General features: G+C 38.0%; 1 protein-coding gene across 2 annotated transcripts in view; it reads left to right on the top strand.

The window, feature by feature from the left end:
* MCC (MCC regulator of WNT signaling pathway) overlaps positions 1-16,146 on the top strand; it is a 182,665-nt gene that overhangs the window by 137,223 nt on the left and 29,296 nt on the right. For both annotated transcript variants that reach the window (XM_072922223.1, XM_004177133.5), the window contains 6 exons: positions 1,755-1,961; positions 10,678-10,824; positions 11,118-11,207; positions 11,872-12,020; positions 13,681-13,821; positions 14,968-15,068. In XM_072922223.1, coding sequence (XP_072778324.1) covers positions 1,755-1,961; positions 10,678-10,824; positions 11,118-11,207; positions 11,872-12,020; positions 13,681-13,821; positions 14,968-15,068 — 835 coding nt within the window. The remainder of the gene's footprint in view (positions 1-1,754; positions 1,962-10,677; positions 10,825-11,117; positions 11,208-11,871; positions 12,021-13,680; positions 13,822-14,967; positions 15,069-16,146) is intronic.

Genomic DNA, 16,146 nt, shown 5'->3' with positions numbered 1-16,146 from the left:
CTGCCATAACAGAGCTTCTCTTTACATTGTGAGATTAACCACCCTGTGCTTATTAATGCAAAGTCATCCTCGTGCTGTGTTGAAATAATTTACCAGGTCATAATTTGAGATCTTGGGTCCAAGTGAAGCTAATACAAGGGAGACCTGCAGCTTCTTTCACCTCACAGAGATATTGCAAGCCTCTTCTTTTTCAGAAAAGTAATTTCAGTTTCTTGCCAAATCTGTAAGCAGAATTGCTGTGTAGATACTCTGATACTCTGTCAATAGAGTTTCATAATTGTGGCTCTAAAAGGTATTGCAGTTTTATGTAAGTGGGACATGAAATACAATTCAAAAGGATAAACTGAACAAATAATAAAATTTCATTGATACCTCAAAGTCAGACAATGCTGGAAACAGTGGTAAGATTTCTTGCAGGAAAAAAAAAGTGTCTCCAACTAGGCATATTATTTTCAGCTGTAGTTGATTCTTTTGGTCTAGTTGGTTCTTTTGCTCGCTCCTAGGTTAAAGAAATAAACAAAGCAGTGAAAATTCAGTAATATATGGAATCATAGATTCCTAGAATATATATAATTGGAAGGGACACATCAGACTATAAATGGGTTTTTTTTTAATAAAACAACTAAATATATTATTATTAACCTTGGTGCATCAGTTATCTTCCATATTAGATGTAAAAGTATAGGCTTTGCCTGTAACTTGTTTCTGGATTAGCCAATGGAATGAAACTTTCTGCATTGCCAGTGATGTTGTACATTCTTTTATTTTCCATGTTTCTTCCCATCATTTCAATACACACTGCTTTCAGGGAGATTCAAAAGCTTATGGGCAACATTTGGAATGGTTTTGCTTGTTGCAGGTATTTTCCATACTTGGACATGGAGCACAGGCACAGCATACACTGGGTAGTAGATTCCAAACTGCAGGTGGCTCCCTGACAGGCCATTATGCTGTGTTTCAGCATGTTAGTGGCCAGCCTGACAGCCAGTTCAGGATGGCAGTATATCCCTTGCTGATGGTGGGTGCTTGCAGTTCAGTTTCCTCCACTGGAAATTCCTGAATGTCCTTTGTACTGAACAGTGTCTACACAGCTCTGGGCACAGAGGTGTGACAGGGAGTGCTGGGTGCCAATGTGTCCCAGAGAAACCCAGCCTTTTTTTAGGCACTAGAAAGGCTGTAACATCCCCTGTAAGCCTAGTCAAGGCCAGAGTTCTTTCTTTTATTTTGCTGTCACCTCAAGGAAAGAACATACTTAGGAACATCAAAAAGAAGGACCCTCTTTTAATCCTCTCCCACTCTTTTTATTGCCCTTTTGTGGCATTGGTCTAGCAATAAATAAGGCCCCATGCCATGCACATTCACATACTGCTCAGTTCTGCCTGTTACTCAGCAGGGAAACAATAAGTACAGTGTTCGCCCATTAAAAGGAGTTATTATTATGTTTTAAAGTATTCTTAGATTAAACTACCAGGATCGCTGTCATTCACAGGTGACATGTTTTATTTGCATGTATTTGTCTGCTTTGGTGTTTGTCAGTATGAAATGTTTTAATGATATGGTCAAACTGTCAAAGAAAATAAGTAATAATTTTGTTTGATATTACTTAGCAAATAAAAGAAGCAAACTAACGGTACTGAGAGGCTAGGAGTGTATGTATAAGTGTGTAGAGTTGCCTGTTAACACACAGTTCTGTTCCATCTACCCTAATCAGTTGTCTTTTCCCCTTTCTGTTTATTATGACTGTGTTTTTACAGACTGTGGAGGAGATTGAGGGAGTGCTGGGACGTGACCTTTATCCAAACCTGTCTGAGGAGAGGTCTCGGTGGGAGAAGGAGCTGGCTGGCCTACGGGAAGAGAATGAGAGCCTCACAGCCATGTTGTGCAGCAAAGAAGAGGAGCTCAACAGAACCAAGGCCACCATGAACGCTGTCCGTGAGGAGAGGGACAGGCTGCGTAGAAGGGTAAGGCCACTGCACATATGATGCCTTCTTCCTCCAACCTGTGTGATTTTGTCACCAGAACAGGCTTCTCTTTAATCTCACTTCCTGTTCTATAGGCTATAGGACTTTTTGGTTTCAAAGCTGGGCTGTACAAATGACAAAACTAGGACAGAACTGAACATAATTGAAAAAGAGTGTGTGAAAAACAGCCAGTGTGCACAACAGCCTGATTTCAGAAATCAGAAAAACTGATACTCATCTTGAAGGAAGCATACGTAACTTGGATATAGAGAAAGCAGATGTTCATCTAGTGAATTTTCCTGTGAGGCTATTTTTTTCCTGTAAACAACAAATATTTCTTTGTTTTTGATGGGAATTCAGTTTGTGATTAGGAGAAAGAAAAAGAGCAGGACTCCTGTCAGTGGGCAGTAATTCTCATACTGAACAATGAGTAGTTCCAGCTATATCCTGCTTTTCTGTCTACATTTTATGATGCTTTAAGGCCAGATAAAGGCTTTGTGCTTTCTATGGAGTCCAAAGTGGAAAAAAAAGGTGGAAGATTTGTTCACAAAAAAGATGAAAGATCCAAGATAATGTGACCTCAATCTCAGTTACTTTTAAAATTTGTTTACTTTGTACCTGTTGAATATACAGAATTTTGTTTAGATAGCAAGTTTTTTTTATTTTTAAAGCAGGGAGTTTCAAGTTTGCGTTCAGTCTAAATGTAAATTCATATCACCATATCATGGTAAAATATTGCAAGTATTACTCTTTACCTGTTGGCAGCAGATTAGCTTTTTTTGCTATTCTAAACCAAAATTGTTCTGCAGTGACTTTGCCATTATAGCATGAACCTGCATCGTGTGAGATTTGCAGTCTTTGGGTATGAAGCCTCAAATTACCTTTGCAAAACTCACTGTCTTCTCCTAACACTAAAAAGGAATGCGTGATGAGGCAAGAATAGTAATCTCATATCATATAAAGCAAGACCACTTCTTATTATATATCATAGGTTGTTTTCAGTCCTGAAATTTTTGGACTGATACAATTTTTTTTAGTGGAGGCAATACTACCCCTTGAGCTACAGAAGTAGCATTTATGGACTGGCTGGATTGTTGCCCAATTGAGGGGGTGGACAGCAACACAAGCAGGCAGAGAATTAAAGTGTGTGCTTGAGAGCTTTGCTTACACAAATGCAGTTATTGACATTCCAGGTGACACAGATCAATACTGAGATATCAAACAGGAGAAAGATAGGTGGCCTTGAGTATACAAAAAGATGCCCGTTTTGAGAAGTATGACTTGCAAGTTAAGGGGCATAAAAGGATAGTACCAAGAATTTATGCTGACATTCAGGAGATCCTCAGTTGAGAAACAGAAAAGGGGAAGGAATTGGTGTTGTACACTCAGAAATCAGCATGGCTGAGCCATAGGAGCAAATTCAGTCCTATGAGGTACCACAGAAGTTATTTTCAGTAGGGGTTGGAAAAACTGTATAAAGAGTGGTGAGATCTGATCTGGATTGTTATGTGTCATTCTTACTCTCTTAAAGCTCTTAAAGGTGCAGTTTAAATTGGCAAAAAGAATACATAGACAATGGTCAGAGAAATGGTCATTGTTTGTAGAGTAGGGACTTGTCCTGTTCAGCATGGCAAAACAAATTCTTAATTTTTTTTTCTTTACAAATACTAGAGAAACAAACAAAAGAAACCCAAAAAAACAAACAACAAAAAAACAAACAAACCACAAAACAAAAAAAAAAAAAAAGGAGCAATGTCTCTCTAAACTTAGGAACAAGAACCACTTGTGGCTGTATGAGGCCAGAAGTTAGACTGTGAGGTGTCCAAGACACAGGAAGATTGTAATTCTGAAGAACCAGCAAGGAGTAAAGCTACTGACTGCTTTCTAAATGGAGCTTTAAAATATTAAAGTTATGTTTGTATAATGAAATACATTACTATGCAAAGATACCTGTTAAAATCAGGATCATTAATTAGGATTGTATCCGAAGAAAAGCACAAAAAGCCAAGTTAACACAGCTGCATTAATTATAGAGCCAGCCTTAGCATCTTTTCACGATTCTGCTATGTTTTGTCTGGCTGACAGCATTTCTGGTTCTCTATTATGGAGGCATCTCTGATGGCAGCAGAATTAATATGATCAGTTTGTTTCAGTTGTTTGTAACTACAGAGGACTTTACTGAAATCTGGTAATTAATATAATCCTTATCATGCAGAATAACTGATTTATTACCCCCACCAGAGAAGTTAGTTTGTGACATATGACCCTGTCTGCACTCTGTGTAATTCTTGCACTGGAGACCATATTTGCATTTTTAATGTAGCTTCATGTCCATAGTGACAACAAAATAAATGTTTTCTTTGACCTATGAAATATTTTCTATATGCCACCTGAACTCAAAAGTCACTTCAAATTATTTCCCTGGAGAGTGGGAAAGGAGATCCAAATAAAATTTAGTTATTGTCCTTCTCAAATTAAATTGGGTGGAGTGAACAAGCTTGAAGTTGACCAGATCAATAGGTCTGTTGCTTCAGACCAATGCCTGTAATCAAGCAGAGTGCTTTCAATACATTTTTCTCAGGCTTGTTGGAGATTTAATTTAATTAGGTATTTACTGCGCTCAGTTAACAGATTGAGCTGCTCTCTGGAACAGTAGCTAAGAAACATCATACATTCAGAGTTTGTTTCTCACAGGTCATTAGCGAGTGAGGTAATTGCTTACTTCTGTAGGTTGTCTGCAATGTAACAGTTAATTTCATAATGCAGAGGTTTATTTTACCTCTGCATTATTTTGCTGCATTAAAAATAGTATCTATTTGGGTCCGGGCTGGTCAGTGCCCTAGAAACTGCTTACATATAGCTGACCATAATCCCGAATCCAGTAATACAGATAAGATGGTGGAGATCTTCTGTACCAGTCTGTGCGATTAATATTATTACGTGAGAATAAGGCTGTAATCGGGTCAGCACTATTTACAACTGCTATAGAGAGTAACAGGCTTAAGTAGTAGAAGAAAAAAGTTACTCAAAAGCCCTTGTATTCAGCAGGGGATTCAGATGAGCAGCAGTGAAACAGCAAATAAGCTCCATCCTGATGGTAAAGTAAAAATTGTGGGTTTTTAAATTACTGCCTATAAAAGTTGTCAGATGAGTGGTACCCCAGCACAGTCTTAAGGAGTTGTTTGGCATAAAAGGCAGTGGATGTGGGCAGCATTCAGGCTTTCCTGAGGCTGTTCTGAAGAACTAAGTCTGAAGTGAAAAGGCAGTTCCAGCTCTGGAAGTCTGTTAAGTCTGTTCTGCATGAGCCATATGTCAGCTTGTTCAGATAATCCTATGCTTCTAGTTGTGAAAGTTGTTCTAAACCTTCTCCAAACTCAGCTGAAATCACCAAACTGACCAGGAAAAAAACCACTTGTCTTCAGCTAAGACCCTAATGGAAACATAATGTGTGTAGTAGTAGAAAATCAGCATTTTATGTGTGATCTAATCAGCTGCCTGTATTTCCTGCTCCAGAGAACTTTAATTTGAGCAGAGGGCTCTCCAAAAATAGATGGTTCTTGCGAACAGTTGAAACCTACCCCTGCCACAGCAGGACTCAGATCCTTGGTCTTGCAGGTGTTCTTGGACCTACACTGTTCTCAGATGACACAAAGCTGGCAAGATCTGCTGGACTCTGTTTTGTAGTCATTCCCATTGGGATCAAAAGTTATTGTTCCAGATTGCTGGAGAACACTGATACATTATGAGCCCTTAGAGATTATTATCTGCTTGTACAGCTTAAAGTGACCCTGGAGCTGTTCTGTCTCCTTTATCTCGATGAGCACCAGAAACCTGAGCTAGCAGCCCAAAGCTATTTCCATTCTCTGCACCCTTCACTTGCATGGTATTTGCTTATGCAGCAGCATCTCCTCCTGGGTGTCAACTAATTAGTTTTACTTCTGATTCCAAGCTTGCATGCAAATACTCAGTGTTTAATTGCCCTTAGAGATACCAGGAAAGATTTCTTTACCATACTCAGTTGATCACAAAAAATACATAGAAACTCAGCAAATTTTGTTTGCTCTGGTGCTCATGATATAGCAGAGGCAGAAAATTATCTGGCTGAAAATCAATGAAAGGTAGGGGATTTTTTTTGCCTGGGAAAGACTCTCACCACTCAGAGCAGCTCAAATTGTTACATGAGTGGTAGATTTGGCATCTTCTCCTCCACAGATCGGCAGTATGCATGAATAAATTAGAAAGTGGGAGAAGTTCGCTCCCTGTAGTTTGTTGTATTTTGTCTTCCTCCACTGTATAATAGGGGAAAGGAAATGAAGCGGCATTAAAATGCTGAGGGGGAAAAGTGCTTTTACTTGAAGGGTTCAAAGGTACTGTATGATGAAACAGGTCACAAGTAGGATAGAATGAAAATAATCACGAGCATGTCCCTCATTTGAAACTGGTTTAGAAACAAAAGCAGCAGGTGTCCTTTGAATGTGGAAATCAGTGATAGAAACAGGCAGTTCATAGCTGTGGTGTTTTATTGAGGATATGTTAATGACTCATGTAGTTGTCACTATGCATGCGCAAAATAAAAAGACTAAAAACATGCTTCTCATGGTTACAAATAATGAAAATATTCCACTGAAATATTTTTCTGTAGGCCATGATGCATTTGGACAAGCATGTCTGTGACATCTGTTAATAGTTTATTAAGTCTTTCATAAATTGAACATTGCTATATATTGTCAGCCCCTTTTCTCTTCTACTCTTACTTTCTTTTTATTTACTTCTTAAGGTGATAAGAAACTACCTTTAGTATTTCAGTATTTCCTACTCCAATTCTCAGCATTCAAAGGAAAAAAATAGGAATTCAGCTCAACAGTTGGTTCAATTGCAAAACATCAAATATTTATAAGTGAGATTTCGAGTTACTTTTGTTCGCATTAATAGCTTGAGAACATCTGTTTGCACCTGACCTTTTTTTTGTATCTAGGCTATTCATTACTCTGAAACCTAATGATTCTGTTGCCTTGTGTCTTACTTAATGAACCTGCTCCTGCTTTTTCCAGGGTTCCATCCAGAACTTCTTATTTCCATTAATTTCTTGGACTTCCTTCAATCACGTGGAAGATCTTTCCATATCTTTTTTTCTGGATTTCACAGACATTTCCCTGGATTTGTCCTTTTCCCCTTCATTCTCAAATCCTTTTTTTTTTTCCTGACCACATAATAAGATCTGCTTGCCAGACAGTTTCCACCTCATTTTAGTGCTTCAGGAGTTTATGGCAATTTTTATACCCTTCTGTATGTTTGTTTTTAAACTAGTGTGATGCAGGGATTCAATAAATTTTTCTTTAAATCCTTCTTGGTTATTTCTCCTCCCAGACTTAGAAATCCACATTCTTCCTGTGTTATAATATAACTTTTTTGGGTTTGTTTTTATACTTGTCTTTGCCCATTGCATTTTGCCAGTTTTGTCATCGATTTCCTGTAAGACATTCCTTTCCTCTCTCTCCCATTTCCGAGTGTTTATTGTGTCTCATGTGCAGTGCTGCAGTTTGCCTTCATTCTATGAGTTAACCTTCCGAATAATTTATATTACATTGGTAATGATGCTAAAGACTTGACACAAGGGATCAGACAATTTTTAATCCCGCCTTTAAAACCACTCTTTTTATAACCGGTGGATTCACCAAACCAGAGAATAAAATGGCTCTTCTGAACTCTGATTTGAGTTTGGGATATTTTTTCTCTTTGGTCATTCTTTATTTTTTCTGTAGAATACCTACCAGTGTGGAAAAGTACTTTCTGAAGAGATGCTGCATATGTCTCTATTATAAAGGGAGGTTTTGATGACCAGAAATAGTTACCTAATGTGTCTCTGGGCAGTGTGGAAGATGGGCAGCACAGCCATGACATGCTTGGTGAATGTGGGAATTGTGAGATGTGTGATTTTACCAGTCAGACAAACTTGTCCTGTTATCCTGCTCAGAATTAGCATCCATCACTCAGTGTTGCTAAAATATGTGCAGTTATTTATAGCAGTCAGTTCAGCATGTAATTTCATAAATGAAGGCCTGACTTAGTAAATATATCAGGAAGGACAGATAAGCAGGCAGCTTGTTTTCGTGGTTGCTTCTATGATACAATATTAAAGCAGTAAGTTGCACAGATGAATAACTGTGCTGTACTCTAAATTTTCTTCTAGAAGTGCTTTTCTGAGCAAAATTTTACCTGACTACACTCTTAAATGTGTTAATTTCTTTCTGTTGCCAGTGTTGTTTTACAGAGTTGTATGATTAATTAGCTTTGTAATCCTTGCCAATAGTCACTTCACAGTAAGAAAACACAGAATAAAGGAAACCTATCTGCATTAAAGGTTTGTGTGATATTGTCTTTGCATAAGGTAGTTCTTAACTTCAGCGTCTACAAACACTTGGCATTTAAGCAACTTTACCACTCTCTTTCCTGGCTGCACTTAAAATATTACTTGCTTTTGAACTGCAATCTTCCAGGACTGGCTTCTGAGCATAGATGAATATTTTAGCAATTTTTAAACTGGACATGGAGGCTGGGGTTTTATTCTATAAAGAATACATCCAAACGGTCTTCCTATTTGTTTGCTTTTAAACAATGCTGTAACTTAAGCACTTGGAGAATTTCATTTGGTACAGCCTGGGTTGAAAGAAATAGTAGTAAATGGTAATTTTGACTTAATGAAGTTTTGGGGTTGCTTTTTTTTTCCTCAGTGTCAATGCCACAGTACAAATCCTGTCTGTACTGACATTTCACATCTGCAAGCAAAAATATGCATGCGTGGTTTATTTTAGGTTTATGCATATCAACAGGCTGAAATTATTGGATTGCAGCAGTAGAGCACTTTTGTCCTTCAGGTTTGCATTAGTGCAGCTGTACCCGTGTTGAAGCTAAATATGTTTGTATGAACAAAGGAGGCCTCAGCTGCAAATATGTAAAAGATTCTTGCTATGAATGTCCACTTCATACATTTTGCTCAGTTAACTTTGTGAGATAATTGCATTTATGATACATAATTCTGGGTCAAGCACCCATATCCATTTTTCAGTAAGTTACTTTTAACACTGGGGGATTTGAGTTGAGGTTTTATGTACTTTAGTTGTTTGGAATTATTTTGTTCAAGGTGTAACACTCCTCCACAACTCAACAGGGAACTTAGAAGTGCAGTGTGACTTTATATGTTATTATTGTTGCTACTTATGGCTTTTTTGAAATACCATGTTATGTAAAATGCACAGACTTTTTTTTTCTTTTTTTTTTTCAAATCTGTAAATACCTAAAAATTCTTTTGACACTAAATGTGCACATAGTCTGTCCTTCAGTTTGCATACAACAGAGGGAGAGGCAGGGATACTTTTCAGGAAATAGAAGCAGGCTGTAGAGGATTGTAGGAGGCATAAAATACTGCCTTGGTGACTGGAGAGCATTCTGCCTTGAACTCTTTCCTCTCTGCAGTAGGTTGAAGCATCTGTTGTGCAGAGAACACGACTACTGCTGCTGCTTCAAGCAGAGATTGATAAACACTGTTCAGATGCACCTAACACCTAAGAAAGTCTAAGCTTTGATGCAACTTTAATTTTGGGTTTTTTTGACTAAAGGACTTCAGCTTGCTTAGTCTTTATATGGATGTATTTTAGTATAAAATCCTACCTTTCTTTAGACATTAGGAACCACAGTTGCATTTCATGCTGCATACAAGGGAAGATACCAAATGGACTGAACTTTACTTGACTGGACTTCTGATAAAATTTCACAAGTTCAAGTTTTGTAGAGGGACTTTTCCAACAAAATTGTGTAGAAACCATTGTATTTAAGGACAACTGCGTTCAGGGGAATTTCCTCTTTAGATGGTTTCCTTCACCTTCTCCCATCTCACATTCTGTTTGAGATCTGTGGGAAAAGTGAGCTCTGACTCTTTACCTTCTGCCATAACTGTTGCATTAAGCAGACCATTTATTCCTTGTCTGTTAAGAATTATTCCAAGGTAATCACCATAATCTTTAGCACAGCTATAGTTTGGCTCCTGCAGACCTTTCTTTTTTTTTTTTTTTTTAACCTTTAAACTGAAAATCTTTTGACATCAGCTCTAAAAGTATCAGATGTTATATGAGGACCATGCAGTGTTTGCAGCGTACGTTTACAGAGAGCTTTTGCAGACTGTTGGTTGAATACTTTGCTGGTATTTTTTTTTGTTTGTATATTACTTACTAAATGGTAGTTTTAGTTGACTGTAGTTTAAAAGCATGATTAATGTTTGAATTTCTTTAACCTTTAAATATGACCAAGTCGTCATGTGATTTATTTATGTCAGGAGTTTTTTTTCAGCACTGGAGTTTTCCATTAACAGGAGGATTGTAATTTGATTTGTTTAGCCATCATCATCTTACACTGGAGCTTTAGCTTTACCCCAGAGAGAATTATTTCTACACCTATAGTACAGCTGAAACTTTGAGTACTTATTCTACAGTATTCTGCATATTTCCACATTGCACATAGTTTAAAAATCTGATAGGAGTAGGATTTTTAAATAACCTCTACTCATCTGCTCCCCACGTGAAAACTTCACAGCCACCAAAGTACAAAAATGTAACTTCCATGATGGAGACAGAAGCAATTAGATTGGGCTAGACAATGAGAAAATCTCCAGACTATTTAAACCATAAAAGTGGAAAAATCAGAATGTTGTGTTTTACTGCAGGTTCGGGAGCTGCAGACTCGTTTGCAGAGTGTGCAGGCCACGGGCCCGTCCAGCCCGAGCCGCCTGACTCCTGCCAACCGCCCCGTCAACCCCAGCACAGGAGAGCTGAGCACCAGCAGCAGCAGCAACGACATTCCCATCGCCAAGGTCGGGTTTGTGTTTTTGTGACCCTTTTCATGACCTGGGAAAAGCAGGCTTCGTTTTGTGCTGTGCAAACATGGAATTAGCTGGAGACATTTAGGGGAGTCCTGAGCAGGTGAACATGAGCTGTGGAAAGGAATTAAACATTATTTATTGTAGTTCTCTCAGTTATAATGCAGGACTCAGTTCTCTAGTAGTTTGCTTCAGCTTTGCAAGTGTAACTAGAGAACAGATGGGGTTTGTGTGATCTTTATGGGGTATGGGCTGCTGTGTAACCTGTGCAGCATTCTGACTTACAGATTGCTGAAAGAGTGAAGTTGTCAAAGACAAGATCAGAGTCTTCATCATCTGATAGACCTGTCTTAGGATCAGAAATCAGCAGCATAGGGGTAAGGACTAAGAACTGTGTGCTTGCATGATCCATGTTCCAATAAACGCATTTTTTTCTTAATAAAATTAATATGTTTACTATCTCAAAATACTTTAAAAGCTAGTTTGAGCAAAAATATTTTAACAAAGAATATTTCACCCAGTATTAGGATCTCATTTTCCCAAAACCAGTGGATAGAAGTCATTCTCATGACTGACTTCAAGATAAAAATTTTTGAGTCAGTTCCACCAAAATATTCTTCAGAAATATTCTCCAGTTTCATTTCACAACTTTCAACCAACAGCAAGCTGGATTCTGCTTTTGAAATGCCAATGTAAATCAATAACGCTGTTGTTACTGTGTGTTAATATTTCTTTTACTGAAGAACTTGGCTCTAACCCTTTGCTAAGCTCTCAAGAACTTAAATAACTTGCATAGTAGGCTTTTTAAATGTATAATGAAATAGTGGACTTTCCCCTTGTTAGTAGAATTTTAGGAACAAAATGGCTTCTAAAGGTGGAATCTTGTAAATGTTCTATTCAGTGTAAAGCTCATAACAAAAACTGAATAATGAATGCATTGAAGTGAATGCATGCAATCAAATGCAGTTCTTAATGCAGAAAGTATCTGGGAGAAATCCAGTGGATATCTCTTCACAATGATCTATTAACTGCCCCATGCAGGTCTCTAGTACAGTGGCTGAACATTTGGCACATTCCCTCCAAGACTGCTCAAACATACAGGAAATCTTCCAGACTCTCTATTCACATGGATCTGCTATCTCTGAAAGTAAAATCCGAGAGTTTGAAGTGGAGACGGAGAGATTAAATAGGTGAGCTAGAAATTTAGTTGTCCTCTCTTAGCTTCATTAGAGTTGACTGCTTTTTTACCCTTTTTGAAAATTTCTTAGTTTAATATCAGTTCAGCTGTGGCAGCTGCAGATAACCATGGAATGTGCTTGCTGAAGAGGAGATTGAATTGTGTGCTAAGGATTCTTTCCATGACTATAAGCTTGTTTGTGCATTATCAGATCAGTACAGCACCTTCCCGTATCTGTACTCTGGAGTGTCCCTTTCTGTGGCTGGTCAAGTAGTCACGGCACCTTTTTTCATAAGACATATTACTCCTTGAAATAAGGACTCCCATAACTTAGTCTGCATCATTCTGAAATTAGCTTGCTTTGTTTTGTCCTGAAGAAACAGAATAATAACATTTAACTGTCTTAATACAGGTACTGATACTTGGTGGTGTAGCAAATAGGTTTCTGTCTGCAGAAGATAGATTACGGCTTTCTGGTTGCAGTTGAAACACTGCTGGTGTTATCCTTTAGCAAGCTCTATACAAACCAGTATTTCATGTCTTTTTTTGGCACATAAAATCAAATCTGGATCAGGAGTATAAGAATTGTGTCTCAGCACGTCTCTATCCAAATTCTGTCTTCCCCACAGCTAGCTAGGCTCAAATTTAGTCTGATGAGTACAGTATCTCTTTTTATTTACAGGTTGTGTTTTTGTACTGCTGCAAAACTTTTTTTTTTCTTTTTTTCTGTACACTGCACAATTATGCTTTGACAACATGTATCATTATAGAAGATGTCAAGATACAGAAAGTGGCAGTTCTAGCATCTAGAAAAGTCAGGGCTTTGTTCTGATAAACATATATACTAGCTCTTCTCAGTCTTCTTTGTCAAGAAGTTAGTGATTTCAGAGTCCTGGATGGCATGGATTTCTTAGTTAACTACCTGTACAAGGTTTCTAATTGTTTGTCTCTCTGGTTTTGGCATATATCAAATTTTTACAGTTAGGTAAAGTATATTGATGTGTGGTTCAGCAGAGAGAATAAACAGTAATAGTGATACTCTGAATCTTCATTTTCATGTTCAGAGTTAATTTCATTGTGGGAGGGTATTACAGTTAAGCTTCTATTTGACTTTTGCCAGAACATTTGGAGGTTACATTGCCTCACTGAAACCTCATTTGTAGTTTGGAAGTTGCCTCTCTAATCACAACCCAAACATGACTTCAGGTGGAATGGTTACTCTGGATTTTCAGAAGAAAGAAGGCATTTATGCAACTGCATGATCCCTGCACACACCCATAATCACACTAATGAATATGCCATTTAAAACAAGTTGCAAATGTGGCAGCAGAAAGTGAGGAATGAAGGCAGAAAAATTGAGCAAAAGGTTAATATGAAACTGTCCTATGCAGTCTTGTGGCTGCAAAACCAGGATACAGCTTTCTGCTTGCTGCTGCTGCACAGGGTTATGACTAAGTTTTATGGGGAGGAGAAGAGGATGACCTAAGAGAAATTTCTATCCTCTTGCCTTCTGATAGGATATACAGAACTGATGGATTTTGCCATCTTCATTAAAAAAACACTTTTGTAGACTATGAAATTTTTGTTGTTTTGAAGTGTGACTGTCCTAGAATTTTCAGGACAGTGACTGCAAGTTAAGCTTGAAGGTTGCAAATTACTTAATTTTTTTGCAGCCGTATTGAACACTTGAAATCCCAGAACGACTTGCTGACAATAACACTGGAGGAGTGCAAGAGCAATGCAGAGAGGATGAGCATGCTTGTGGGCAAGTACGAGTCCAATGCCACGGCCCTCAGGCTGGCACTGCAGTACAGGTATGTACCTACACAAGGGGCTCAGCCAGGAAGAGGGAGCTGGGGGAGACTTGGTAGAAGTGTTCAAGAGTGAAGTTGATGGTGTGCCATAGTAATACTGTTTATTTTTTTTTCCTGCCTGAAAAGGCACCACTGCCTGACAAACTACCCAACTGAAGTTATTCTTACAGGGTATTTCAACTGCTGTTGACCAGCATCTTACAGGAATGTAGAGGTTTTATCTCTTCATTCTTAAGTACTGAATTAGTATTTGAATTAGGGGTTGTGTGTAGACTGAGGCTGTGTTGCTAAATCCAACCTTAAGATACAGGTTCTCTGTACTTTCCCAAGACCAGTGGAGCAGAGATTGTTAAACTCCACATAACTCAGAATGACTTTGTATCACATCAGTTGGAGTTGTGGATTAATGGCTTGGTATTTGGTAGTAAGTATGTAAATTTTCACGAAACTGTTCACAAAAATACAGTGTCACTTGACACCTTCAACTGCAACTAATTTTGGACAGGCAGATTTGGTCTTGGAACAAATCATCTGCCTTTTTAAGAATGTATTCTTTTACTATCAGCCTTGAGCAAAGAACTGTAAATTGCTAATAGTATATTAGTATGTATTTTTAAAAACATTAAAATGCAACAGGGATTGTATGACTCATAAATAGAATTGGAAGCTCTTCTGTCCTAAGGAGGAACATCTTACAGTCAGGACAGAACAAGAAGTATTTTTCTTGCCTCTTTTCTGCTTACAACACTGTGTAGTATAATTACATTGTAGAGTATAGAATACTGTATGCTTCATAGTAAGACACTCTGGGAAAAATTTCTCAAAGGGATCATCTTGACTGCTGTTTCTATTGCCACCTGTTTAAAACATACTTCTGGAGCTTCCTTTATTTTGGGTCACTCTCTTATCTTTTGCCTTGTTACATTTCTTGAGGTCAGCCTGTCACTGCTACAAGAATGGGGAGACTGCTGAATGCTTGTGATAGAAGCTATGTGTATCATGTTCTTTAATAACCCTGCTGCTAGACAAGTAGTAGAGAATCATGCAGTTAATCAGACAGCTCTTTTTTTGTTGTTGCTATTGCAGGTATTGTTCTTCTTTAAAATTGCAGTTAACATTTTTTGTGGTTTTTGTTTTCCCTTTCAGTGAACAGTGCATAGAAGCATATGAGCTGCTGTTAGCATTGGCAGAAAGTGAGCAGAGTCTCATTCTTGGCCAATTCAGAGCTGCAGGTGTTGGTTCTGTTGGTAAGATGTCAATGTATCACTTAATTTAAGTGTTGTTTTGGCATGTCACTTAGCATTGGTTGTAATGGTGAATCATGTCATCACCCATTACTTAAGAATGTTCTCCAGTAATTTCTTGGTTTTAACTATTTTAATTATTTTATACTCCCCAAAAATAGAGGTAAAATGCAAGAGAGCAATTTTAATTCACCTGTGTTGCTTTCACAAGGAGATGCCTCTTCTGGCAGGGGTGAGATTGTTGTAGGCGTGCAACTGTACAGAGTGGAATAATTAAACAATACCAGTGAGCACGGTGGCTTAGGGCTGTGCAGCTGTGGTAGTTGCAAGTCCAGATTCACTAAGATTGACTCCCCAGAAACAGTCTAATCTGTGAAAAACTGAGATTAAAATAATACAAGGGTAGCATTGAGTAGTTAGAAATAAAAATTGTTTTTAAGGCTGTAGTTTTTCACGCCGTTTTACCTTTGCTGTGGAATTTTAAAACATTCTATCTTCTGTTTAGCCTGTATGTTCTGTGCTTAGTTAATCCTGTGGCTAGGTGTTGTTTTTTAATATGCTGCCTACTAAATAATGGAACAAGCCACTATCATAGGTACAGTACAGTTCAGAAATTTGGAGCTTGGCATTGCTGCTGGCTCCATTCTTCTGATAGAAAGAGGTGATTGCACAATGAAATTCCAGTGTTAATAGTTCCATTCCTTTAATTGATAGGAGAAGGCAGTCATAGTAATCTTCAAGTAGAAAGAAGCATTCAGAGGGAGAATAACTGTTCATACTGTGCTGATGCATAGCTGGTGTGTTAGGAGCACTGGCTCCTCAGTAGAGGGGATGTCTGAGATTTTCTTCTACCTTTCTCCAAACTCTGCTATTCCCTCCTACAATATGCTAGGGAACTTCTCCCAGCTGGCAGAGATCAGTGAGTAGCAAAAGTGAATTTAGGCTAGGATGTTCTATTAATGTAGGTGGTAGAAAGAAATCTAATAAGGAAGAAATGCTTTGGGTTTGAGTAGGATTTCATCTGACATGCATTTTATGGAAGAGACTGTAGTTAAATTTTTATGTAGGTATCTGTCTACAG

This window comes from Taeniopygia guttata, chromosome Z, assembly GCF_048771995.1.
Source record: "Taeniopygia guttata chromosome Z, bTaeGut7.mat, whole genome shotgun sequence".
In the NCBI taxonomy this organism is placed as follows: domain Eukaryota; kingdom Metazoa; phylum Chordata; class Aves; order Passeriformes; family Estrildidae; genus Taeniopygia; species Taeniopygia guttata.
Note: the sequence above shows the minus strand (reverse complement) of the source record. Positions and strands in the feature narration are given on the sequence as shown.